Here is a 25,255-nt window from a genome sequence, read left to right on the forward strand (position 1 = left end):
CACAACAGAGGCTCATTATCAAACAGTAATATACAAACTGAATTTGTAGGAGACAGGTTTGCTGTGAGACACAAAGATGAGGAGATCTTTAGGCTATAACAAAACAGCCAAACGTATGGTAAAAGTATTGTTAAAAAGATCTGATATGGTGAATCATGAACTGTATGGTGAATATGTTATGTTCCTGAATATGGGGCTGTATTAAATCAGTGAATGCACTGATCATATTGAAGCAATAATACGGAAATGATCAGGCCTCATTCAACAATGATTCAATATGATTTAGCCAGCCCAAAAGGTTTGTGATGACTGGATTTTTCATTTATGCTATCTTATTTTGTAGATGAAAAGCATTTGGTTCTCCTTGGGAAGCTCCATGTGACTCTGTCAGAGGATGCAGCCTGAAGAGCAGCAACACCAGAAGACTGCCTCCTTCCTTGATGCATGTGCATGTCTGTAGTTGTGCTACAGCCTTGTGTTTTTTCATTGCAGCTATATTCTTCAAATGGATGGACTGCCTTTTTCTTTTGTACACATTCTATGCAGGAAGAGATGTTTATTTGACTGTATTCAGTATAGTTTAGTTATTTAACTTATATCTTTAATTTGTTGTTGTGTTTGTTGTTTTGGCCTAGTGATACTGCAAGATCCTATTTTCAATTATTCTTTTCGATTCATGTACTGGAAACCTTATAGTAAATAATGTATTTTAAAAAACATTCAGTTTGAAATATTCATAATTTCAATTTCAAAATTCATGTTGTCGTCGTCACCACCCCCCTCTTCCACTCGGGCAGATCTCCCTCACAGGTTAAAAAAATCCTGGAGGAAACCCTGAACATGATCTTCTAAAGCCAGATAAATCATCATGTCCATCTTCATATTGATTTAAACAATAAGTTCATCAGTGCACAGACACACTTCATCACCCGTATTTTCTCTCTCCAGCTGCTCGATCCTGGACTTGCTGAGGAGTTGAGCCGTTAACATGCACAACACATTATTTACAGTATTTTAACCCTCATCATACATACTCAATAATGTCACTGAAACTTCTGTAAATATCCATGAAACATTGTGACAGTCTTTTATATCTTATATTATAATATATTTCATTCTTGAAAGTAATTTAAATAAAATATCTGTTCATTTGAGCCATCTGGTGGAAACAAAAATACTTCAACTGTTTGAGCAATACAAAGGTGTATTTTAAAACACTAACATTTCCACCGACCCTGAAGTGTTTCGTTGACTATGAACATATTCAATATGCTATAAAAGTAAACAATTCGGGTCAAAGGTCACTAAACTTGTGGTAGAAACCCTCCAATTTAAAAAACATAAAATGGAATTTATACATAAACAACACTTTTGTCCACAAGTGTCGTGTACATTGAAAAAAAAATCATGCTATACATAATGAAGTATTGTCATGTTTCAAGCTTCTCCTGCCCTCTCCTCTCTGCCCTGTGTAAACAGCCTCTCCTGTCCTCTCCTCTCTGCTCTGTGTAAACAGCCTCTCCTGTCCTCTCCTCTCTGCTCTGTGTAAACAGCCTCTACTGTCCTCTCCTCTCTGCTCTGTGTAAACAGATTCTCAGTGAATATTTGTCACGTGACCGTTGGTCTCAGCAGAATCAATCTTGGCTTCACAGTGTCTGAGGAGCAGAGTTTAATGTTTTTAACAGGATCTGGTTATTACAAACGGATCATTTTTGGTGATATTTTAGACAGGACATGTAGAATAAAGTGATTTTGACAGAAATATCGCAATATCAAGCTTCTTTTTGGTTACTTCCTCCAACATAAGCTTTTGTAACCTTTGACATGTTCAAGATTAATGACTCTTTTACAGTTTGGGGCTTGTTTTTTGTCTTTTGTTGTAGACAGTGAATGAGGAGAGGAACCAGCATTAGTGAGAACAAAGTCATGAATCAGAGGGAGAAAACTTATTTTCTGATTCTTTCAGTCTGTGATTTATTTGAATGTTGCTTTCATGTGAAAACAACAGAGAAATCAGATGCAGATACATGCAGTAAATCACAGTGTAGCCAACAATGACTGGGTTTGTTACAAATCATCCTCACAGTGTGAAGAGTAGGGCGCCACTGAAGGTGCTGTAGTTATTGCTGTTGTCAAAGAGAGATAGACCTGCTGGGAGAACCAGGTGGATTTCATCTCCTGCCATCAGCTCCAAGACAACAGAGTTAGTCAACTGTTCCACACCTCCCTGTTCCTTATAGTCCCAATTATACATGATTTTCTGGTTGTTCTTGTACACATTTACTCCCATGTCACCTACTTGGTTCCCAAATGCAGTGAACTGGAGGTAGTAGACCCCTCTGACTGGTGCTGTGAAGAAACCTACAGAGTAAAAAATGAAAATTGGTAACAAATGTACATTTACATGAGTAAACACGTTCATGTGACCAGCAGTAAATTACCTGTATTAGGACTGTAAGCATCACCAATGTTGGTGAAGACTTTGCTGTATTTCAGTGTGATGTCTGTGTTGAATGGTCCAACATGTCCTGCATCAGTCAGAGCTGTGTAAAAGGCCACCTTTGGTTCCTCTGTTAACAAAACAAAGTTAGTGCATGTCATTAAACTTCATCCAGACTGTATATGTAATGTACATGGATTTTGTTGTGATTAAGAAGATAAAATCATCACCTGCATTTTCTCTCTCCAGCTGCTCGATCCTGGACTTGCTGAGGAGAAGTTCAGTCTCACTGCTGCTCAGTCTGGTCTGCAAGTCTGGAGTTAATATAATGACATTACAGAACACACTGTTAACATGTACCACACATTATTTACAGCAGGGCTGTCAAACTCATTTTCACAGAGCAGCATAATGGTTGCTCTCAAACCAGGAAGTCAGAGTGAAATACCTGCATTCTCTTTTACTAGGTCACTTGTTTTGCTCTCTGTGGCAGTCAGTCGAGTTTCCAAAGACATCAGGTCTGTAGCTTGGAGTGAAACACAGAAGAAGTTTGATTTTGTTTGTAAATGGTTACATGATCTTCTAAAACCAGATAAATCATCATGTCCATCTTCATATAGATTTAAACAATAAGTTCATCAGTGCACAGACACACTTCATCACCTGCATTTTCTCTCTCCAGCTGCTCGATCCTGGACTTGCTGAGGAGAAGTTCAGTCTCACTGCTGCTCAGTCTGGTCTGCAAGTCTGGAGTTAATATAATGACATTACAGAGCACGCTGTTAACATGCACAACACATTATTTACAGTATTTTAAACCTCATCTCATCTGTGAAACTAACACTCAAAATGTACCTGAAACGTTTATAAATGTCCGAGCGATCAAACCATAATATGAAAATGGGTCAAGCAACTGATTCTGTTTGAAAGCCTCTCATGCAGTCACAGCTGTGCATATACTGTGTTTATTTATACACACAGACACACTTTTATCTTAATGCTGAGGCCTTTTAGTGTGACTGGTTATCAGCTTTATTTTGTCTTTGATAAATGATAAATTAATATAAAAACTTCACAAAGACAGAAAATGTTAATTTGAGTAAGATTATGTTTTTTTTACTATTTATGTTTTCTGCAGTGTCATAACTTTTTTGTATATGAGACTTTTAACACAAGTTGAAATAATGACAACAAAGCATGAAGCTTATTAAACATCATGTTTGTCAGTGAAATACCTGCATTTTCTTTTTCTAGGTCACGTGTTTTGCTCTCGGTGGCAGTCAGTCGAGTTTCCAAAGACATCAGGTCTGCAGCTTGGACTGAAACACAGAAGAAATTTGGTTTGTTTGTGAGAGGTCACATGATCTTCAAAAACAAGTTCAGTCTCACTGCTGCTCAGTCTGGAGTTAATGCAATGACATCACAGAGCACGCTGTTAACATCACAACACATTATTTACAGTATTTTAAACCTCATCTTACATACTCATTAAAGTAATCAGTGTGTACCTGAAGTCTCTCTCTGCAGCTGCTCCACCTGCATCTTGGTGACGATCAGCTCAGCTTTCAGTTCATCCACCTGGCTCTCGCTGTCCTTCACCGTGGCCTCCACGTTCCTCAGCTCCACCTTGAGCTCCACCACCATGTCCCTCAGAGCCCTCACCTCCGCCCAGATGTCAGGTGTGGTTTGCTTTGTGGTCTCCTCACCTGCATCTCTTGTCTCCGTCTCCTGAACCTCCCCCTGAGCTCCTGACCCACACAGACCGAGCAGCAGCAAACCAACAACAACAGCCCTCATTGTCCAGTTTACACGTCTTCACAAAGGTGCAGAGGTCCAGTCAGACTGTCTTATATTGGGTCAAAACTTCAGGGGAGGGGGGTTTGATTCAAGGTCTCAGATTACTCAATATGCTCTGTGTGCAGGTGAGAAACAAACAAGCTGCTGCAGGCTATTAATACACACACAGACACACACTTATCTGAATGCTGAGGCCTTTTAGTGCGACTGGGTATCAGTCTCTGATAAATTATAAATTATTTTAAAAACTGTCCTCTGTCAGAACATTGTGACAGTCTTTTATATCTTATATTATAATTAATTTCATTCTTAAAAGTCATTTAAATTAAATATCTGTTCCCTTGAGCCCTCTGGTGGAAACAAAATTACTTTAACTCTGTTTGAGCAATACAAAGGTGCTGAACTCTTGTCAGGGGTCAAAGGTCACTATACATGTGGTAGAAACGCTCCAATTTAGAAAAATAAATAAATAATAAAATGGAATTTATACATAAACAACACTTTTGCCCACAAGTGTCCTGAACATTGGGGGAAAAATGTGTTTCTTCATTCTGGACATTGTAAAGTATTGTCATGTTTCCAGTCTCTCCTGACCTCTCCTCTGTGCTCTGTGTAAACAGATTTTCAGTGAATATCTGTCACGTGACCTTTCGTCTCAGCAGAATCAATCATGGATTCACAGTGTCTGAGGAGCAGAATTTAAAGTCTTTAACAGGATCGTGTTTTTACAAACGGTTTATTTTTGGCAACTTTTTAATGAGACATGTAGAATAGAGTGATTCTGATAGAAATATCACAATATCAAGCTTTGTTTTTGTAACTTTCTCCAACATAAGCTTTTGTAACCTTTGATATGTTCAACATTAATGACTCATTTACAGTTTGGGGCTTGTTTTTTGTCGTAGACAGTGAATGAGGAGAGGAACCAGCATTAGTGAGAATCAGAGGGATAAAACTTATTTTCTGATTGTTTTAACAGTCTATGATTTATTTGAATGTTGCTTTCATGTGATGACACAACAGAGAAGTCAGATGCAGATACATGCAGTAAATCACAGTGTAGCCAACAATGACTGGGTTTGTGACAAATCATCCTCACAGTGTGAAGAGTAGGGCGCCACTGAAGGTGCTGCGGTTGCTGCTGTCATCATAGAGAGAATAACCTGATGGGAGAAGCAGGTGGATTTCATCTCCTGCCATCAGCTCCAAGACAACAGAGTTAGTGAAATGTTCTACACCTGCCTCTTCCTTCCACTCCACATTATACATGATCCTCTGGCTGTTCTTGTACACATTTACACCCATGTGACCTGCTTGGTTCCCACACACAGTGAACTGGAGGTAGTAGACCCCTCTGACTGGTGCTGTGAAGAAACCTGCAGAGTAGAAAATGAAAATTGGTAACAAATGTAGATTTACATGAGTAAATAAGTTCATGTGACCTGCAGTAAATTACCTGAATGAGGACTGTAAGCATCACCAATGTTGGTGAAGACTTTGCTGTATTTCAGTGTGATGTCTGTGTTGAATGGTCCAACCTGTCCTGCATCAGTCAGAGCTGTGTAAAAGGCCACCTTCGGTTTCTCTGTTAACGCAAATAAGTTAAAGTCATTTAACTTCACCTGGACTATATATGTAATATATATGTGTGTGTGTTGTGATTAAGAAGATAAAATCATCACCTGTATTTTCTCTCTCCAGCTCCTCGATCCTGGACTCACTGCTGCTCAGTCTGGTCTGCAAGTCTGGAGTTAATATAATGACATTACAGAGCACACTGTTAACATGCACAACACATTATTTACAGTATTTTAACCCTCATCTTATCTGTGAAACAAAGTCAAGGTAGATAAATTGCTGGAGCTTTTCAAAACAACCACTGTGAATGTTACAATAATTCACACTAGTCACGTCTTGATTAAGTTTAGAGGAAGTTGAAAAAGAGGGCATTTGTCAAAACAAGTTGTTATTACTATTTATATATATATATATATATATATATATATATATATATATATATGTGTGTGTATATATATATATTTTACGATTGATCCTTTTCCACTCCACCCCTAATATTACCGTCCTTCGGGTTGGAGGACAGGGGGTCTTTTAGTGGAGTGTTTCAAGTTGTTATAGTCACAAATCTGTAATAATATGAAATAAATCAATTAATTTGTTAATTCAAATGATTGAAGTGTATCAGGGTTTAGTCAGATAAGTTATTGTACAAATTTTAGGGTTAATATAATTTGTTACACAGATTTGCATTTTTTTCTTTTACTCAAGAACATTTAAAAATCCTACTAAAATACCACATTAACACACCAAGACATTGAGGAACACCATGGAAGAAATCCATGCTGTCATTTGCTTTCAAAAACTTGGAGATTTCTGTATTTTTCCGTGATTAGATGGTGAGCACTTTTGTTGTGTTGCCTGCTGGGAAACCCCCTTATTGTCAGGATACATAGGTCTAAGTCTCTAGTTTGTGGTTGTAAAGTTTCATGAGGCTGTGATTATCCTAGACGTCACAGAAGCTCATTTTATACAGTAAGCTCAAGTTTCACAAGTGCTCTCTTATCTTGTCCATACCACATAGACCTGTAAAGTTTTATTCTGGAGCTCACAAAAAGTTCATCAGTGCACAGACACACTTCATCACCTGTATTTTCTCTCTCCAGCTGCTCGATCCTGGACTTGCTGAGGAGAAGTTCAGTCTCACTGCTGCTCAGTCTGGTCTGCAAGTCTGGAGTTAATATAATGACATTACAGAGCACGCTGTTAACAGCCTCTAATGCAGTCACAGCTGTGCATACACTGTGTTTATTAATACACACAGACACACACTTATCTTAATGCTGAGGCCTTTTAGTGCGACTGGTTATCAGTTATTTTTCTCTGATAAACTATAAATGAATATAAAAACTGACCACAGTCAGAACATTGTGACAGTCTTTTATATCTTATATTATAATTTATTTCATCTTTAAAAGTCATTTAAATAAAATATCTGTTCTCTTGAGCCCTCTGGTGGAAACAAAATACTTTAACTCTGTTTGAGCAATACAAAGGTGCTGAACTCTTGTCAGGGTTAAAGTCACTAAACTTGTGGTAGAAACACTCCAATTGAAAAAAATATACAGGACTGTCTCAGAAAATTAGAATATTGTGATAAAGTTCTTTATTTTCTGTAATGCAATTAAAAAAACAAAAATGTCATACATTCTGGATTCATTACAAATCAACTGAAATATTGCAAGCCTTTTATTATTTTAATATTGCTGATTATGGCTTACAGCTTAAGAAAACTCAAAAATCCTATCTCAAAAAATTAGAATATTTCCTCAGACCAAGTAAAAAAAAAAGATTTATAACAGCAAAACAAAATCAAACATTTGAAAATGTCCATTAATGCACTCAGTACTTGGTTGGGAATCCTTTTGCACGGATTACTGCATCAATGCGGCGTGGCATGGAGGCAATCAGCCTGTTGCATTGCTGAGGTTTTATGGATGCCCAGGATGCTTCAATAGCGGCCTTTAGCTCATTTGCATTGTTGGGTCTGGTGTCTTTCAGCTTCTTCTTCACAATACCCCACAAATTCTCTATGGGGTTCAGGTCAGGGGAATTGGCAGGCCAATCGAGGACAGTAATGCCATGGTCAGTACACCAGTTACTGGTGGTTTTGGCACTGTGGGCAGGTGCCAGATCATGCTGGAAAATGAAATCATCATCTCCATAGAGCTTTTCAGCAGACGGAAGCATGTAGTGCTCTAAAATCTCTTGGTACACAGCTGCATTTACTCTGGACTTGATGAAACACAGTGGACCAACACCAGCAGCTGACATGGCTCCCCAAACCATCGCTGACTGTGGGAACTTCACACTGGATTTCAAGCAACTTGGATTTTGCTCCTCTCCAGCCTTTCTCCAGACTCTGGCGCCTTGACTTCCAAATGAAATACAAAACTTGCTTTCGTCTGAAAAGAGGACTTTGGACCACTCTGCAACTGTCCAGTGCTTCTTTTCCATAGCCCAAGTCAGACGCTTCTTCCGTTGTCTTGAGTTCAGAAGTGGCTTGACCATGGGAATACGGCTATTGTAGCCCATTTCCCAGACACGTCTGTGAACAGTGGCTTTTGATAACTGGACTCCAGCTTCAGTCCACTGTCTTTGAAGCTCCCCCAAATTCTGGAAGCGACTCTTCTTCACAATGCTGTTAAGGCTGCGGTCATCTTTCTTGGTTGTGCAGCGTTTCCTGCCACATTTCCCCCTTCCAACAGACTTTTTGTGGATGTGCTTTGAAACTGCACTCTGTGAACAGCTTGCTCTTTGAGAAATTTCTTTTTGTGTCTTACCCTCCTGATGGAGGGTGTCAATGATGGTCCTCTGGACAGCAGTCAGATCAGCAGTCTTCCCCATACTTGTGATTTAGTTTACTGAACCAACCTGAGTGTTTTTCAAGGCTCAGGAAACCCTTGCAGGTGTTTTGAGTTAATTAGACGATTCAAGTGATTCGTTGAATACCCTACTAGTATACTTTTTCATGATATTCTAATATTTTGAGATAGGATATTTGAGTTTTCTTAAGCTGTATGCCATAATCAGCAATATTAAAATAATAAAAGGCTTGCAATATTTCAGTTGATTTGTAATGAATCCAGAATGTATGACATTTTTGTTTTTTTAATTGCATTACAGAAAATAAAGAACTTTATCACAATATTCTAATTTTCAGTTGACAGTCCTGTATGTAATAAAATGGATTTATCCCACAACACTTTTCCAAGTGTCCAAGAGTGAATATTGGATAAAAATGTAGGTCTCAACATGCTATACATATTGAAGATTTGTCATGATTCTAGCCTCTCCTGTCCTCTCCTCTCTGTTCTGTGTAAACAGCCTCTCCTGACCTCTCCTCTCAGCTCTGTGTAAACAGATTTTCAGTGAATATTTGTCTCCTGACCCAAAATCAATCATGTCTTCACAGTGTCTGAGGACCAGAATGTAATGTTTTAAACACGATCTTGTTATTACAAATGGTTTATTTTTGGCAACGTTTTAAACGAGACAAGTCGAATAAAGTGAGTCTGACAGAAATATTTTGTTATTATTATTATTATTTTGTTCAGGCTGCCACCTGATTGGATGCTGTGAGAGTGGTTGAAATAAAAAGTGAGCTCAGACTCTTTGGTCCCAGAGTGACCAAAGTAAAAAATAATGGATTTTTGTTTTGTTTTTAACAGACAACATGTCTTGGCATTTTTTCTGCACAATGTGACTGTTAGTTGGGTAAATATCTAATGTTAGGAAAATATATAAAAATACATTATTCTTGGCGTTCACAACAGGGCGCCACAGGGATGAGTTCTTAAACCAGGAAGTCAGAGTGAAATACCTGCATTCTCTTTTTCTAGGTCACTTGTTTTGCTCTCGGTGGCAGTCAGTCGAGATTCCAAAGACATCAGGTCTGCATCTTGGACTGAAACACAGAAGAAGTTTGATTATGTTTAGGGCTGGGCGGTATACCCGTATTAAGAGTTAAACTGGTATATTTTAGAAAGAGATATGTATTTGAGACAATGCCGCCATACTGATATATGATATCTTTTGATGTTGTCTTTGTTAAGGTCCTTTGCTCCTCTCTCCGCCTGACAGACACAGCACAGGGCATTCTCTGCTCTCATAATCTTTGGCTCAACCCCGCCTCTTGTGCATTTATGAGGCTTCTGTTGTGGATTCTGTTAACACACTGTGCTCTTATTTTGAAAGTTGCATGTGTTTAGCTACAGAAAATGATTTGTTACAGATTAGCACATGTAAATACACAAAACACAAATAAATTGAGAAAACATCTTCAGCAAATTAACAACACAAGAGCAGCATTTAGAAAACGCGCTGCAAAGACCCCAACACAACAGAAGTGTTTCCAGAGGACATTTAAAAGTGATGCACATGTGTGGACACGCTTGTGTTATTATCACGTTATTTCAAGACAATGATCATTTCACGTAATAACGATCATATCGTGCTAACGTTAGTGGGCGATCAAAATCGTGCTAGCAGTAGCGGGCTAGCAAGACCAAGACCAACTCAGTGCCGTTGAGAGAGTCCAACTAAAACGTCTATCATTAATTTATTTGATTTGTTTAACTGCAATGTGATTGATACGGGCCAGCGGGCTAACGCTATATATATCATGTTATAACATGAAAATATCATTGTCATGAAATAACGTGATAATATCACAAGCGTGTCCAGACGTGTGCATCACTTTTAAGTGTCTGGAAACACTTCTGTTGTGTTGTGGTCTTTGCAGCGCGTTTTCTAAATGCTGAGCTTGTGTTGTCAAATTGATGAAGATATTTTCTCAATTTGCTTGTGTTTTGTGTATTTGCATGTGTTTTCTGTAGTTGCAGCGCTGTGAGCTCTCAGGACCACCTTATTTTTGTGATTAAAACAACTTTAATTGTTAGCTAATGTTAGCTTGCAGCTACTGAACGGCGTATGCAGCAGTGTGTTTGGACCTCTGACGGCCTGGACAGGTTGATGGTATTTAGATTGGCTCGCTCGAACCCACGCCCACGAAGCGTTCATGTGGGGGCGGGACTGATACAGACAGGTAGGCACGTATCGCTTTCATGCTTGAATTGTTTTGAAGAGGAGAAATGGGGATGGCAGCTCGGTAAATTCAGTGCGCATGTAAGTGTGTGAATGCGCTCATGTCTTGGAGGAGGACGGAGAGGTGGGGCGGGATTTTGACTGACTGACAGGTGACACACACACTCTGCTGCGCAACAGCAACACAACGCAAAATAACTTTATATTATAAATCTTGAAAATATCCTTTCAGTAGCCTGAAATGTGACGTTAGCTTAACACACAAGAATCTGGAGGGACAGATTGGACTCTTGAAGCCCGCCAGAGTCTAGGTAATTAATGGGAAACCCTGAAGTAGGCATATTGCCTTTTATTTTTTTCCACACTCATTGTTCATATCTAGCCCATTTAAATTTATTATGGGTTATTCATTATATTTTCACATGCTGACTAATTGTACAGCTGTATATTATCAAACAGTTTAGGCCTGTACTGTGTACATTTTTTGTTATTGGCACATCTCTGTAAGAGCAAAGGTATACCTATTAGCTCAGAATATAGGCTATTAACAGTATTTTTGTTATTTAAATCTGTTTTCATTTACGTTGATACAGTGAAGCTGTAGGTTTTCAGCCAGGATCAGCCTGTTTCTGTTTACATTTTTATTTGCAGATCTCTGTGACAGCAGAATTATGCCTGTTGTCATAAAATGTATGCCAAGTGTATTATAGATTTAATTTATTTTTTACATAACGCCTGATTATATTTCTGTTGTTATTTGCACAGCTGTTCTTTGTTCAGCACAAGAAGAAAACCTAGAACATTTTGTAACTGATACAGTATTTGAATAAAACAGGTTGAAGATGATTACTTGTGGCGTTGAGTTTAAACTAAACACTTTGCACGTTTTGTTTCAAATGCAGATGTGTATTGTATGTCACTATTCGACCTAAAAATACTGGGATATGAGTTTTGTTCCATATCGCCCAGCCCTAATCCTGTTTATGAGTTGTGAAATGATTTTCTAAAACAGTTAAATGTAGATGAATCATCATGTCCATCTTCATGTTGATATAAATAAGTTAATCAGTGCACGGACACACTTCATCACCTGTATTTTCTCTCTCCAGCTGCTCGATCCTGGACTTGCTGAGGAGAAGTTCAGTCTCACTGCTGCTCAGTCTGGTCTGCAAGTCTGGAGTTAATATAATGACATCACAACACATTATTTACAGTATTTTAAACCTCATCTTACATACTCATAAAAGTAATCAGTGTGTACCTGAAGTCTCTCTGTGCAGCTGCTCCACCTGCATCTTGGTGACGATCAGCTCAACTTTCAGTTCATCCACCTGGCTCTCGCTGTCCTTCACCGTGGCCTCCACGTTCCTCAGCTCCACCTTGAGCTCCACCACCATGTCCCTCAGAGCCCTCACCTCCGCCCAGATGTCAGGTGTGGTTTGCTTTGTGGTCTCCTCACCTGCATCTCTTGTCTCCGTCTCCTGAACCTCCCCCTGAGCTCCTGACCCACACAGACCGAGCAGCAGCAAACCAACAACAACAGCCCTCATTGTCCAGTTTACACGTCTTCACAAAGGTGCAGAGGTCCAGTCAGCCTGTCTTATATTGGGTCAAAACTTCAGGGGAGGGGGGTTTGATTCAAGGTCTCAGATTACTCAATATGCTCTGTGTGCAGGTGAGAAACAAACAAGCTGCTGCAGGCTATTAATACACACACAGACACACACTTATCTTAATGCTGAGGCCTTTTAGTGTGACTGGGTATCAGTTTTTCTTCTCTCTGATAAATTATAAATTAATATAAAAACTGACCTCTGTCAGAACATTGTGACAGTCTTTTATATCTTATATTATAATTTATTTCATTCTTAAAAGTCATTTAAATTAAATATCTGTTCCCTTGAGCCCTCTGGTGGAAACAGAATTACTTTGACTCTGTTTGAGCAATACAAAGGTTCTGAACTCTTGTCAGGGGTCAAAGGTCACTATACATGTGGTAGAAACACTCCAATTTAGAAAAATAAATAAACAATAAAATTAAATTTATACATAAACAACACTTTTGCCCACAAGTGTCCTGAACATTGGGGGAAAAATGTGTTTCTTCATTCTGGACATTGTAAAGTATTGTCATGTTTCCAGTCTCTCCTGTCCTCTCCTCTGTGCTCTGTGTAAACAGATTTTCAGTGAATATTTGTCACGTGACCTTTCGTCTCAGCAGAATCAATCATGGCTTCACAGTGTCTGAGGAGCAGAATTTAAAGTCTTTAACAGGATCGTGTTTTTACAAACGGTTTATTTTTGGCAACTTTTTTAATGAGACATGTAGAATAGAGTGATTCTGACAGAAATATCACAATATCAAGCTTTGTTTTGGTTACTTTCTCCAACATAAGCTTTTGTAACCTTTGATATGTTCAACATTAATGACTCATTTACAGTTTGGGGCTTGATTTGTGTGGTAGACAGTGAATGAGGAGAGGAACCAGCATTAGTGAGAATCAGAGGGATAAAAATTATTTTCTGATTGTTTTAACAGTCTATGATTTATTTGAATGTTGCTTTCATGTGATGGCACAACAGATAAATCAAATGCAGATACATGCAGTAAATCACAGTGTAGCCAACAATGACTGGGTTTGTGACAAATCATCCTCACAGTGTGAAGAGTAGGGCGCCACTGAAGGTGCTGCGGTTATCGCTGTTGTCAAAGACAGAATAACCTGATGGGAGAACCAGGTAGATTTCATCCCCTGCCATCAGCTCCAAGACAACAGAGTTAGTGAAAAATTCCAAACCTGCCTCTTCCTTCCACTCCCCATTATGCATGATCCTCTGGCTGTTCTTGTACACATAGACACCCATGAGACCTGCTTTGTGACCACACACAGTGAACTGGAGGTAGTAGACCCCTCTGACTGGTGCTGTGAAGAAACCTACAGAGTAGAATAAAAAATTGGTAACAAATGAATATTTACATGAATAAACAAGTTCATGTGACCTGCAGTAAATTACCTGAATGAGGACTGTAAGCATCACCAATGTTGGTGAAGACTTTGCTGCATTTCAGTGTGATGTCTGTGTTAAATGGTCCAACGTCTCTTGCATCAGTCAGAGCTGTGTAAAAGGCCACCTTCGGTTTCTCTGTTAACAAAACAAAGTTAGTGCATGTCATAAACTTCACCCAGACTGTATATGATATCTATGTACAAATGTGTTCTGATTAAGAAGATAAAATCTTCACCTGCATTTTCTCTCTCCAGCTGCTCGATCCTGGACTTGCTGAGGAGAAGTTCAGTCTCACTGCTGCTCAGTCTGGACTGCAAGTCTGGAGTTAATGCAATAACATTACAGAGCACGCTGTTAACAGGCACAACACATTATTTAAAGTATTTTAACCCTCATCTCTCAACAAAGCATGAAGCTTATTAAAAATCATGTTTGTCAGTGAAATACCTGCATTCTCTTTTTCTAGGTCACTTGTTTTGCTCTCGGTGGCAGTCAGTCGAGTTTCTGAAGACATCAGGTCTGCAGCTTGGACTGAAACACGGAAGAAATCTGATTTTATTTGTAAATGGTCACATGATCTTCTAAAGCCAGATAAATCATCATGTCCATCTTCATATTGATTTAAACAATAAGTTCATCAGTTCACGGACACACTTCATCACCTGCATTTTCTCTTTCCAGCTGCTCGATCCTGGACTTGCTGAGGAGAAGTTCAGTCTCACTGCTGCTCAGTCTAGTCTGCAAGTCTGGAGTTAATGCAATAACATGACAGAGCACGCTGTTAACATCACAACACATTATTTACAGTATTTTAACCCTCATCTTACATACTCATAGAAGTAATCAGTGTGTACCTGAAGTCTCTCTCTGCAGCTGCTCCACCTGCATCTTGGTGACGATCAGCTCAGTTTTCAGTTCATCCACCTGGCTCTCGCTGTCCTTTACCGTGGCCTCCACGTTCCTCAGCTCCACCTTGAGCTCCACCACCATGTCCCTCAGAGCCCTCACCTCCGCCCAGATGTCAGGTGTGGTTTGCTTTGTGGTCTCCTCACCTGCATCTCTTGTCTCCGTCTCCTGAACCTCCCCCTGAGCTCCTGACCCACACAGACCGAGCAGCAGCAAACCAACAACAACAGCCCTCATTGTCCAGTTTACACGTCTTCACAAAGGTGCAGAGGTCCAGTCAGCCTGTCTTATATTGGGTCAAAACTTCAGGGGAGGGGGGTTTGATTCAAGGTCTCAGATTACTCAATATGCTCTGTGTGCAGGTGAGAAACAAACAAGCTGCTGCAGGCTATTAATACACACACAGACACACACTTATCTTAATGCTGAGGCCTTTTAGTGCGACTGGGTATCAGTTTTTAAAATAATTTATAATTTATCAGAGAGACTGTCCTCTGTCAGAACATTGTGACAGTCTTTTATATCTTATATTTTAATTCATTTCATTAATAAAAGTAATTTATATTAAATATCTGTTCCCTTGAGCCCTCTGGTGGAAACAAAATTACTTTGACTCTGTTTGAGCAATACAAAGGTGCTGAACTCTTGTCAGGGGTCAAAGGTCACTATACATGTGGTAGAAACACTCAAATTTAGAAAAAATAAATAAATAATGAAATGGAATTCATACATAAACAACAATTTTGCCCACAAGTGTCCTGAACATTGGGGGAAAAATGTGTTTCTTCATTCTGGACATTGTAAAGTATTGTCATGTTCATGTCCAGTCTCTCCTGACCTCTCCTCTGTGCTCTGTGTAAACAGATTTTCAGTGAATATTTGTCACGTGACCTTTCGTCTCAGGAGAATCAATCATGGCTTCACAGTGTCTCTGAGGAGCAGAATTTAAAGTCTTTAACAGGATCTGGTTTTAACAAACGGTTTATTTTTGGCAACTTTTTTAATGAGACATGTAGAATAGAGTGATTCTGATAGAAATATCACAATATCAAGCTTTGTTTTGGTTACTTTCTCCAACATAAGCTTTTGTAACCTTTGATATGTTCAACATTAATGACTCATTTACAGTTTGGGGCTTGTTTTTTGTCGTAGACAGTGAATGAGGAGAGCAACCAGCATTAGTGAGAATCAGAGGGATAAAACTTATTTTCTGATTGTTTTAACAGTCTGTGATTTATTTGAATGTTGCTTTCATGTGATGACACAACAGATAAATCAGATGCAGATACATGCAGTAAATCACAGTGTAGCCAACAATGACTGGGTTTGTGACAAATCATCCTCACAGTGTGAAGAGTAGGGCGCCACTGAAGGTGCTGTAGTTATCGCTGTTGTCAAAGACAGAATAACCTGATGGGAGAACCAGATGGATTTCATCTCCTGCCATCAGCTCCAAGACAACAGAGTTAGTGAAATGTTCTACACCTCCCTCTTCCTTCCACTCCCCATTATGCATGATCCTCTGGCTGTTCTTGTACACATTTACACCCATGGAACCTGCTTGGTTCCCACACAAAGTGAACTGGAGGTAGTAGACCCCTCTGACTGGTGCTGTGAAGAACCCTACAGAGTAGAATAAAAATATGGTAACAAATGAAGATTTACATGAATAAACACGTTCATGTGACCTGCAGTAAATTACCTGAATGAGGACTGTATGCATCACCAATGTTGGTGAAGACTTTGCTGTATTTCAGTGTGATGTCTGTGTTGAATGGTCCAACGTCTCTTGCATCAGTCAGAGCTGTGTAAAAGGCCACCTTCGGTTTCTCTGTTAACGCAAATAAGTTAAAGTCATTTAACTTCACCTGGACTAAATATGTAATGTATATGTGTGTATGTTCTTAATAAGAAGTTAAAATCATCACCTGCATTTTCTCTCTCCAGCTCCTCGATCCTGGACTTGCTGAGGAGAAGTTCAGTCTCACTGCTGCTCAGTCTGGTCTGCAGGTCTGGAGTTAATATAATGACATTACAGAGCACGCTGTTAACATGCACAACACATTATTTACAGTATTTTACCCTCATCTTATCTGTGAAACAAAGTGAAGGTAGATAAATTGCTGGAGCTTTTCAAAACAGCCACTGTGAATGTTACAATAATTCACACTAGTCACGTCTTGATTAAGTTTAGAGGAAGTTGAAAAAGAGGGCATTTGTCAAAACATGTCAGTCTGACAATAAAGTTGTTATTACTATTTATGTATATATATATATATATATATATATACATACACACACACATATATATATATATATATATATATATATATATATATATATATATATTTTTTTTTAACCATTGATCCTTTTCCACTCCACCCCTAATATTACCGTCCTTTTGGTTGGAGGACAGGGGGTCTTTAAGTGGAGTGTGTCAAGTTGTTATAGTCACAAATCTGTAATAATATGAAATAAATCAATTAATTTGTTAATTAAAATCATTGAAGTGTATAAGGGTTTAGTCAGATAAGTTATTGTACCAATTTTAGGGTTAATATAATTTGTTACACAGATTTGCATTTTTTTCTTTTACTCAAGAACATTTAAAAATCCTACTAAAATACCACATTAACACACCAAGACATTGAGGAACACCATGGAAGAAATCCATGCTGTCATTTGCTTTCAAAAACTTGGAGATTTCTGTATTTTCGGTGATTAGATGGTGAGCACTTTCGTTGTGTTGCCTGCTGGGAAACCCCCTTATTGTCAAGATACATAGGTCTAAGTCTCTAGTTTGTGGTTGTAAAGTTTCATGAGGCTGTGATTATCCTAGAGGTCACAGAAGCTCATTTTATACAGTAAGCTCAAGTTTCACAAATGCTCTCTTATCTTGTCCATACCACATAGACCTGTAAAGTTTTATTCTGGAGCTCACAAAAAGTTCATCAGTGCATAGACACACTCCATCACCTGCATTTTCTCTCTCCAGCTGCTCGATCCTGGACTTGCTGAGGAGAAGTTCAGTCTCACTGCTGCTCAGTCTGGTCTGCAAGTCTGGAGTTAATATAATGACATTACAGAGCACGCTGTTAACATGCACAACACATTATTTACAGTATTTTAACTCTCATCTTATCTGTGAAACGAACACCCAAAATGTACCTGAAACGTTTATAAATGTCCAAAAGGAGAGATCAAACTACACTATAATAATGGGTCAAGCAACTGATTCTGTTTGAAAGCCTCTCATGCCGTTACAGCTGTGCATACACTGCGTTTATTAATACACACAGACACACACTTATCTTAATGCTGAGGCCTATTACTGCGACTGGTTATCAGGGTTTTTTGTCTTTGATAAATTATAAATTAATATAAAAACTTCACAAAGACAGAAAATGTTAATTTGAGTCAGATAATGTTTTATTACTATTTATGTTTTCTGCAGTGTCATAACTTTTTTGGATATGAGACTTTTAACACAAGTTGAAATACAACAATGCATGACAACAAAGCACGAAGCTTATTAAACATCACGTTTGTCAGTGAAATACCTGCATTCTCTTTTTCTAGGTCACTTGTTTTGCTCTCGGTGGCAGTCAGTCGAGTTTCCAAAGACATCAGGTCTGCAGCTTGGACTGAAACACAGAAGAAATTTGGTTTGTTTGTGAGTGGTCACATGATCTTCTAAAACAAGTTCAGTCTCACTGCTGCTCAGTCTGGAGTTAGTGCAATGACATCACAGAGCACGCTGTTAACATCACAACACATTATTTACAGTATTTTAACTCTCATCTTACATACTCATAGAAGTAATCAGTGTGTACCTGAAGTCTCTCTCTGCAGCTGCTCCACCTGCATCTTGGTGACGATAAGCTCAGCTTTCAGTTCATCCACCTGGCTCTCGCTGTCCTTCACCGTGGCCTCCACGTTCCTCAGCTCCACCTTGAGCTCCACCACCATGTCCCTCAGAGCCCTCACCTCCGCCCAGATGTCAGGTGTGGTTTGCTTTGTGGTCTCCTCACCTGCATCTCTTGTCTCCGTCTCCTGAACCTCCCCCTGAGCTCCTGACCCACACAGACCGAGCAGCAGCAAACCAACAACAACAGCCCTCATTGTCCAGTTTACACGTCTTCACAAAGGTGCAGAGGTCCAGTCAGCCTGTCTTATATTGGGTCAAAACTTCAGGGGAGGGGGGTTTGATTCAAGGTCTCAGATTACTCAATATGCTCTGTGTGCAGGTGAGAAACAAACAAGCTGCTTCAGGCTATTAATACACACACAGACACACAATTATCTGAATGCTGAGGCCTTTTAGTGTGACTGGGTATCAGTTTTTCTTCTCTCTGATAAATTATAAATTAATATAAAAACTGACCTCTGTCAGAACATTGTGACAGTCTTTTATATCTTATTTTCTAATTCATTTCATTCTTAAAAGTCATTTAAATTAAATATCTGTTCCCTTGAGCCCTCTGGTGGAAACAAAATTACTTTGACTCTGTTTGAGCAATACAAAGGTGCTGAACTGTTGTCAGGGGTCAAAGGTCACTATACATGTGGTAGAAACACTCCAATTTAGAAAAATAAATAAATAATCAAATGGAATTTATACTTAAACAACACTTTTGCCCACAAGTGTCCTGAACATTGGGGGAAAAATGTGTTTCTTCATTCTGGACATTGTAAAGTATTGTCATGTTCATGTCCAGCCTCTCCTGACCTCTCCTCTGTTCTCTGTGTAAACAGATTTTCAGTGAATATTTGTCACGTGACCTTTCGTCTCAGCAGAATCAATCATGGCTTCACAGTGTCTGAGGAGCAGAATTTAAAGTCTTAACAGGATCGTGTTTTTACAAATGGTTTATTTTTGGCAACTTTTTTAATGAGACATGTAGAATAGAGTGATTCTGACAGAAATATCACAATATCAAGCTTTGTTTTGGTTACTTTCTCCAACATAAGCTTTTGTAACCTTTGATATGTTCAATATTAATGACTCATTTACAGTTTGGGGCTTGATTTGTGTCGTAGACAGTGAATGAGGAGAGGAACCAGCATTAGTGAGAATCAGAGGGATAAAACTTATTTTCTGATTGTTTTAACAGTCTATGATTTATTTGAATGTTGCTTTCATGTGATGACACAACAGATAAATCAAATGCAGATACATGCAGTAAATCACAGTGTAGCCAACAATGACTGGGTTTGTGACAAATCATCCTCACAGTGTGAAGAGTAGGGCGCCACTGAAGGTGCTGTGGTTATCGATATTGTCGAAGAGAAAAAAACCTGATGGGAGAACCAGGTGGATTTCATCTCCTGCCATCAGCTCCAAGACAACAGAGTTAGTGAAATATACCAAACTTCCACCGTCCTTACGCTCCCAATTATAAATGATCCTCTGACCGTTCTTGTACACATGTACACCCATGACACCTACTTGGTAACCACACGCAGTGAACTGGAGGTAGTAGACCCCTCTGACTGGTGCTGTGAAGAAACCTACAGAGTAGAAAACAAAAAACAGTAACAAATGTAGATTTACATGAGTAAACATGTTCATGTGACCTGCAGTAAATTACCTGTATTCGGATTGTAAGCATCGCCAATGTTGGTGAAGACTTTGCTGTATTTCAGTGTGATGTCTGTGTTGAATGGTCCAACATGTCCTGCAGTAGTCAGAGCTGTGTAAAAGGCCACCTTCGGTTTCTCTGTTAATGCAAAGAAGTCAGTCATTTAACTTTGCTTTGACTATATATGTAATGCATGTATGTGTGTGTTGTGATTGAGAAGATAAAATCATAACCTGCATTTTCTCTCTCCAGCTGCTCGATCCTGGACTTGCTGAGGAGAAGTTCAGTCTCACTGCTGCTCAGTCTGGACTGCAAGTCTGGAGGTAATATGATGACATTATAGAGCACGCTGTAGTGCAATCAATTTGCAATCCTTGGTGGCAATATTCAATTTAAAACTCTACAAAGACAGAACATTATGAAACTGTTGTTTTATTACTATTAATGTTTTCTACAGAACCACATGTTTTTGTCTATGAAACCTTTAACACAAGTTGAAATAATGACAACAAACCCTAAAGCTTATTAAACATCATGTTTGTCAGTGAAATACCTGCATTTTCTTTTTCTAGGACATTTGTTTTGCTCTCAGTGGCAGTCAGTCGAGTTTCCAAAGACATCAGGTCTGCAGCTTGGACTGAAACACAAGAAGAAGTTTAATTTGGTTTGAAAGCCTCTCATGCAGTCATAGCCCTGTTTATTAATACACACAGACACACACTTCTCTTTCCGCTTAGATCGACTGGTTTTCAGTTTTTCTTCTCTCTGATAAATTATAAATGAACATAATTGGGTCTCCACGTGCTATACATACTGAAGTATGTCCATTTTACCAGCCTCTCCTGTCCTCTCCTCTCGGCTCTGTGTAAATAGATTTTCAGTGTATATTTGTCACATGACAGTTCATCTTAGCAGAATCAATTATGTCTTCACAGTGTCTGAGGAGCAGAATTTAGGTCTTAATTAAGTCTTTAACAGGATCTGGTTATTACAAACTGTTTTTGGTGACGTTTTAAACAAGACATGTAGAATAAAGTGATTATGACAGAAATATCACAATTTTAATCCTCGTTCTGTTCACTTTTTCCAACAGAAGCTTTTGTAACCTTTGATATGTTCAACATTTTCGGACATTTCGGACTGGATGCTGTCAGAGTGGTTGAAATGAAAAGTCAGATCAGAGTCTTTTGTCCCAGAGAGACCAAAGTAAAAAATAATGGATTTTTGTTTTGTTTTTAACAGACAACATATCTTGGCATTTTCTGCTCAATATGACTGTTAGTTGTGCAAAAATCTAATGTTAGGAAAATATATAAATACATTTTCTTTGATGGTCACAACAGGGCGCCACAGGGATGAGTTCTTAAACCAGGAATTCACGGACACACTTCATCACCTGCATTTTCTCTCTCCAGCTGCTCGATCCTGGACTTGCCGAGGAGAAGTTCAGTCTCACTGCTGCTCAGTCTGGTCTGCAAGTCTGGAGTTAATATAATGACATTACAGAGCATGCTGTTAACATGAACAGCACATTATTTACAGTATATTAAACCTCATCTTACATACTCATAAAAGTAATCAGTGTGTACCTGAAGTCTCTCTCTGCAGCTGCTCCACCTGCATCTTGGTGACGATCAGCTCAGCTTTCAGTTCATCCACCTGGCTCTCGCTGTCCTTCACCGTGGCCTCCACGTTCCTCAGCTCCACCTTGAGCTCCACCACCATGTCCCTCAGAGCCCTCACCTCCGCCCAGATGTCAGGTGTGGCTTGCTTTGTGGTCTCCTCACCTGCATCTCTTGTCTCCGTCTCCTGAACCTCCCCCTGAGCTCCTGACCCACACAGACCGAGCAGCAGCAAACCAACAACAACAGCCCTCATTGTCCAGTTTACACGTCTTCACAAAGGTGCAGAGGTCCAGTCAGCCTGTCTTATATTGGGTCAAAACTTCAGGGGAGGGGGGGTCGTGATCTGTGTGCAGGTGAGAAAATACAAGCTGCTGCAGGCTGGTGGAAAAGTTTGACTTAAAGCCTCTAATGCAGTCACAGCTGTGCATACACTGTTTATTAATACACACACAGACACACACTTATCTTAATGCTGAGGCCTTTTAGTGTGACTGGTTATCAGTTTTCCTTCACTCTGTCTCACTGCTGATCTCATTCTCAAATTATAGACAAATCAAGACAGAACCTCACAATAAAGTTTTAACAAGGGAATGTCTTTTTGTTCTGAATTGACTTAGGTGAGGCAATAATTATCTGTCCACTGACAGATCTTATTCTAACAGCACTGATGTAAAGTAATACAGAGAAACAGACAGCACACTGGGCTACCAAGGCTCCCATTAGGTGACACAGACATACCTGATCTAAAGTTTGCATGACAGCAGCAGCCTTTTTCACATGTTGCTCCTCCTTTGTCATGGATCACTCTGATCAGCTCTTCTGACTGCACGTCTAACCACGCCAGAAACTTCTGTTCAAGGGGAACAGCCACGAGCCTCAGGAACTCTACACTGATCTGGAATGAAAAATAAAAGTAAGTATGCTTTCTTGAACTGGAAATATGACTGATATATATGCCTGTGCAACAAGCTCACACACATAAAAACATTCCTATGAATGCAACAATAAATATTCAAACAAATATGAATATATATTTTCATAGCATAGTGTAATGTTTAATGAAAAAAGCATCACTACCCACTGTAATTCAACAAAGCCTTTGTACTTTAACAGCGCTGGCCATATGTCCATGATGTCCTTGATCCTGGACTCTTGGTTCATCATCTCCAGCCATCTGTAGGGACATTTAGTGTGCAGGGACCCCTCCATTGTTCCAGCCTATGTCAGAAGAATGACAAAACATTTAATTTAACTTTGAAAGGACAGACCACAAATGGACTCTGAACTCCTCTCCCGTGTTAATTGTTTTTAGTATATATGTATATACTAGAAATAGGATGCTAAAACCCGGTCAGAAAGTTTTAGCATAATAAATATTAAATGTCAGTATGGGATTTCCAACGCAGCATGAAAACCACCATCTGTCCTTAAGCTAACGTTAGCTAGCTGACTGATGGGGATGTTAAATCCTCTACATTGTTATTAATTACAGCAGCATGTTGAAATGTTGAGAAATTAGTTCTCATAAAGTTGGAGAAGTTGTGAAGGTCTGACTAGATAATCTGAAGCAATCAGGGGCCGGATTCACGAAAGTGTTGTTAAGATAAAACTTAAGAAAATTCTGTAGAAAAAAAAAAGATGTTCCTTAGAATGTTCTGAAATGCTATTCACCATTTTTTTCTTAAGAACTGTTGTATGTCCTAGGAACTTCTTAGTTTTCTCACTTTTGACAATCATTCAGATTTTCACCTTAAGATCACTTGTCAGAAAAACAATTGTGGGCCTAGGGAGCCTCTATTGTCTAATTAAGACATGATCAGGGAGTGTAAGAGGATCCATTCTGTCTCTCAGAGGCCTTGGTGGATTTTGCCCCCTAGTTGCCACCCAAAGAACTTCCATCTAAAAGTAAAAATAGTAAGGACATAGTTTCAGTAACTTGGCCTACTTAAATATGTTCATAGTGATTAATTAAGTAGTATCAAATACAACAACTGCCTTCATGATTTACTAAGAGTCCATTGTAGTGTAATCTAGGAATATGCCTACATGTCACACAGACTGAAAGGACATTTCAATTAGCTTTATGTGATACATTCACAAAAAAACTACTCTGACCAACTTCAATGAACAAAATTTTTTAACACATTGTCTAGGGCGAAACTAAATATTAAAGAAACCAAATCAATGTCATAGAAATTTGTTCAAGTAAATACATATCAAGACTTATCTTTTCACTGTAGCTGTTTTAGGACCAGTGATGGCTTTTCTTAAAGTTGTGAAGAAATATGAGAAAAAATCTTAGAACTTTGTTTTCAAAAATCTCATTTGTTCTCAGGTTCTATCTGAGGAAAAAACTTAAGAAGAAATTTAAGAAAAAACAAAAAAAAAGATGAGAATTTCTTCATGAATACCAAATCTTCTTAAATTTGGTCTTAAGAGCAAAGCGAAGAAAAAGTGGCCCTTACGAAGCATTTTTTTCTAAAGAATGCTTTGTGATGTTCCAGATGTTGATGTGGACAAGAAAAGAAACACTCTCCACTTATCTGCTGGTCAGACATCAAGCTGAAGTTGGTTTGACGATCATCGACCGTTGATAATAGGCTGTCAAAGTGCCGCCCGCACACCAATGCTAAATGAACTTCACTTACACACCAGCTAGCGGTTAACTAGCTAACGTTAGCCACCATTAAAAAAAACCCAGGTTATTACGAACAGCTTTACAAGTTCTCCGCTACTTGAACCTTAATGAAAAAAATAACTGTTTTAACAAAATGACCGTGTCTATTAAAATAACCTGGCTAACCTGACTTACTGTTGCCTAGCAACAGTTTGCTGTTTACCTTAGTCAGTTCGCATTAAATAATTGTTTCAACAGTCAAAACTCGACCCCTGCTATCAAGTTACATTTACATCTAACATATCGAACTAAGTCAATACATTAATTAATTCACACAAGATGTTAAAATCAACCTTTCTGTCCACCTCTCCGGAGAAACTGAAACGGCGTTTTCTTCTTCTTCGTCTCTATTTCTGGTGTTAAACTGATTTGACGTCATACTCAAAGACCACGCCCACTGCCTGCCACAATATACCATAGACATATAGACAGCAATATACAACCAAGGGATACAATTATTTATAAATTCTATGGCTAAAACCCTTTTTAAAAAAAGACTGTGTCTAGTTAAAAATGTAATATTTAAACATGCCAAATGATTATTCAATTACTCTTTGTCTACCAGAGAGGACAAGGTAGCTATTAGCAAGCTAAGATA

At 38.9% G+C, this 25,255-nt stretch overlaps 4 protein-coding genes across 4 annotated transcripts; all 4 read right to left on the bottom strand.

Annotated features, from left to right (window-relative positions):
* Positions 1–2,080: 2,080 nt before the first annotated feature.
* Positions 2,081–4,237, bottom strand: LOC131960343 (heavy metal-binding protein HIP-like). Its single transcript, XM_059325518.1, has 4 exons — positions 3,949–4,237; positions 3,104–3,187; positions 2,442–2,570; positions 2,081–2,361 (listed from the first exon to the last, which is right to left on the bottom strand). Exons 1-4 carry the CDS (start codon positions 4,235–4,237, stop codon positions 2,081–2,083), a joined length of 783 nt encoding a protein of 260 aa, XP_059181501.1.
* A 1,007-nt stretch (positions 4,238–5,244) lies between these two features.
* Positions 5,245–12,474, bottom strand: LOC131960954 (C1q-related factor-like). The gene is made up of 4 exons (XM_059326218.1): positions 12,120–12,474; positions 11,949–12,032; positions 5,694–5,822; positions 5,245–5,613 (listed from the first exon to the last, which is right to left on the bottom strand). Exons 1-4 carry the CDS (start codon positions 12,406–12,408, stop codon positions 5,333–5,335), a joined length of 783 nt encoding a protein of 260 aa, XP_059182201.1. The 5' UTR covers positions 12,409–12,474; the 3' UTR covers positions 5,245–5,332.
* A 1,039-nt stretch (positions 12,475–13,513) lies between these two features.
* Positions 13,514–15,076, bottom strand: LOC131960374 (heavy metal-binding protein HIP-like). Its single transcript, XM_059325556.1, has 4 exons — positions 14,722–15,076; positions 14,530–14,613; positions 13,874–14,002; positions 13,514–13,794 (listed from the first exon to the last, which is right to left on the bottom strand). The coding sequence occupies exons 1-4, from the start codon at positions 15,008–15,010 to the stop codon at positions 13,514–13,516; spliced, it is 783 nt and encodes a 260-aa protein (XP_059181539.1). The 5' UTR covers positions 15,011–15,076.
* Positions 15,077–15,928: 852 nt separating this feature from the next.
* LOC131960347 (heavy metal-binding protein HIP-like) lies at positions 15,929–18,961 on the bottom strand. The gene is made up of 4 exons (XM_059325521.1): positions 18,607–18,961; positions 17,750–17,833; positions 16,476–16,604; positions 15,929–16,396 (listed from the first exon to the last, which is right to left on the bottom strand). Exons 1-4 carry the CDS (start codon positions 18,893–18,895, stop codon positions 16,116–16,118), a joined length of 783 nt encoding a protein of 260 aa, XP_059181504.1. The 5' UTR covers positions 18,896–18,961; the 3' UTR covers positions 15,929–16,115.
* Positions 18,962–25,255: the final 6,294 nt, after the last annotated feature.

The sequence above is a fragment of the Centropristis striata genome, chromosome 22 (genome assembly GCF_030273125.1).
Source record: "Centropristis striata isolate RG_2023a ecotype Rhode Island chromosome 22, C.striata_1.0, whole genome shotgun sequence".
NCBI classification, from domain to species: Eukaryota; Metazoa; Chordata; class Actinopteri; order Perciformes; family Serranidae; genus Centropristis; species Centropristis striata.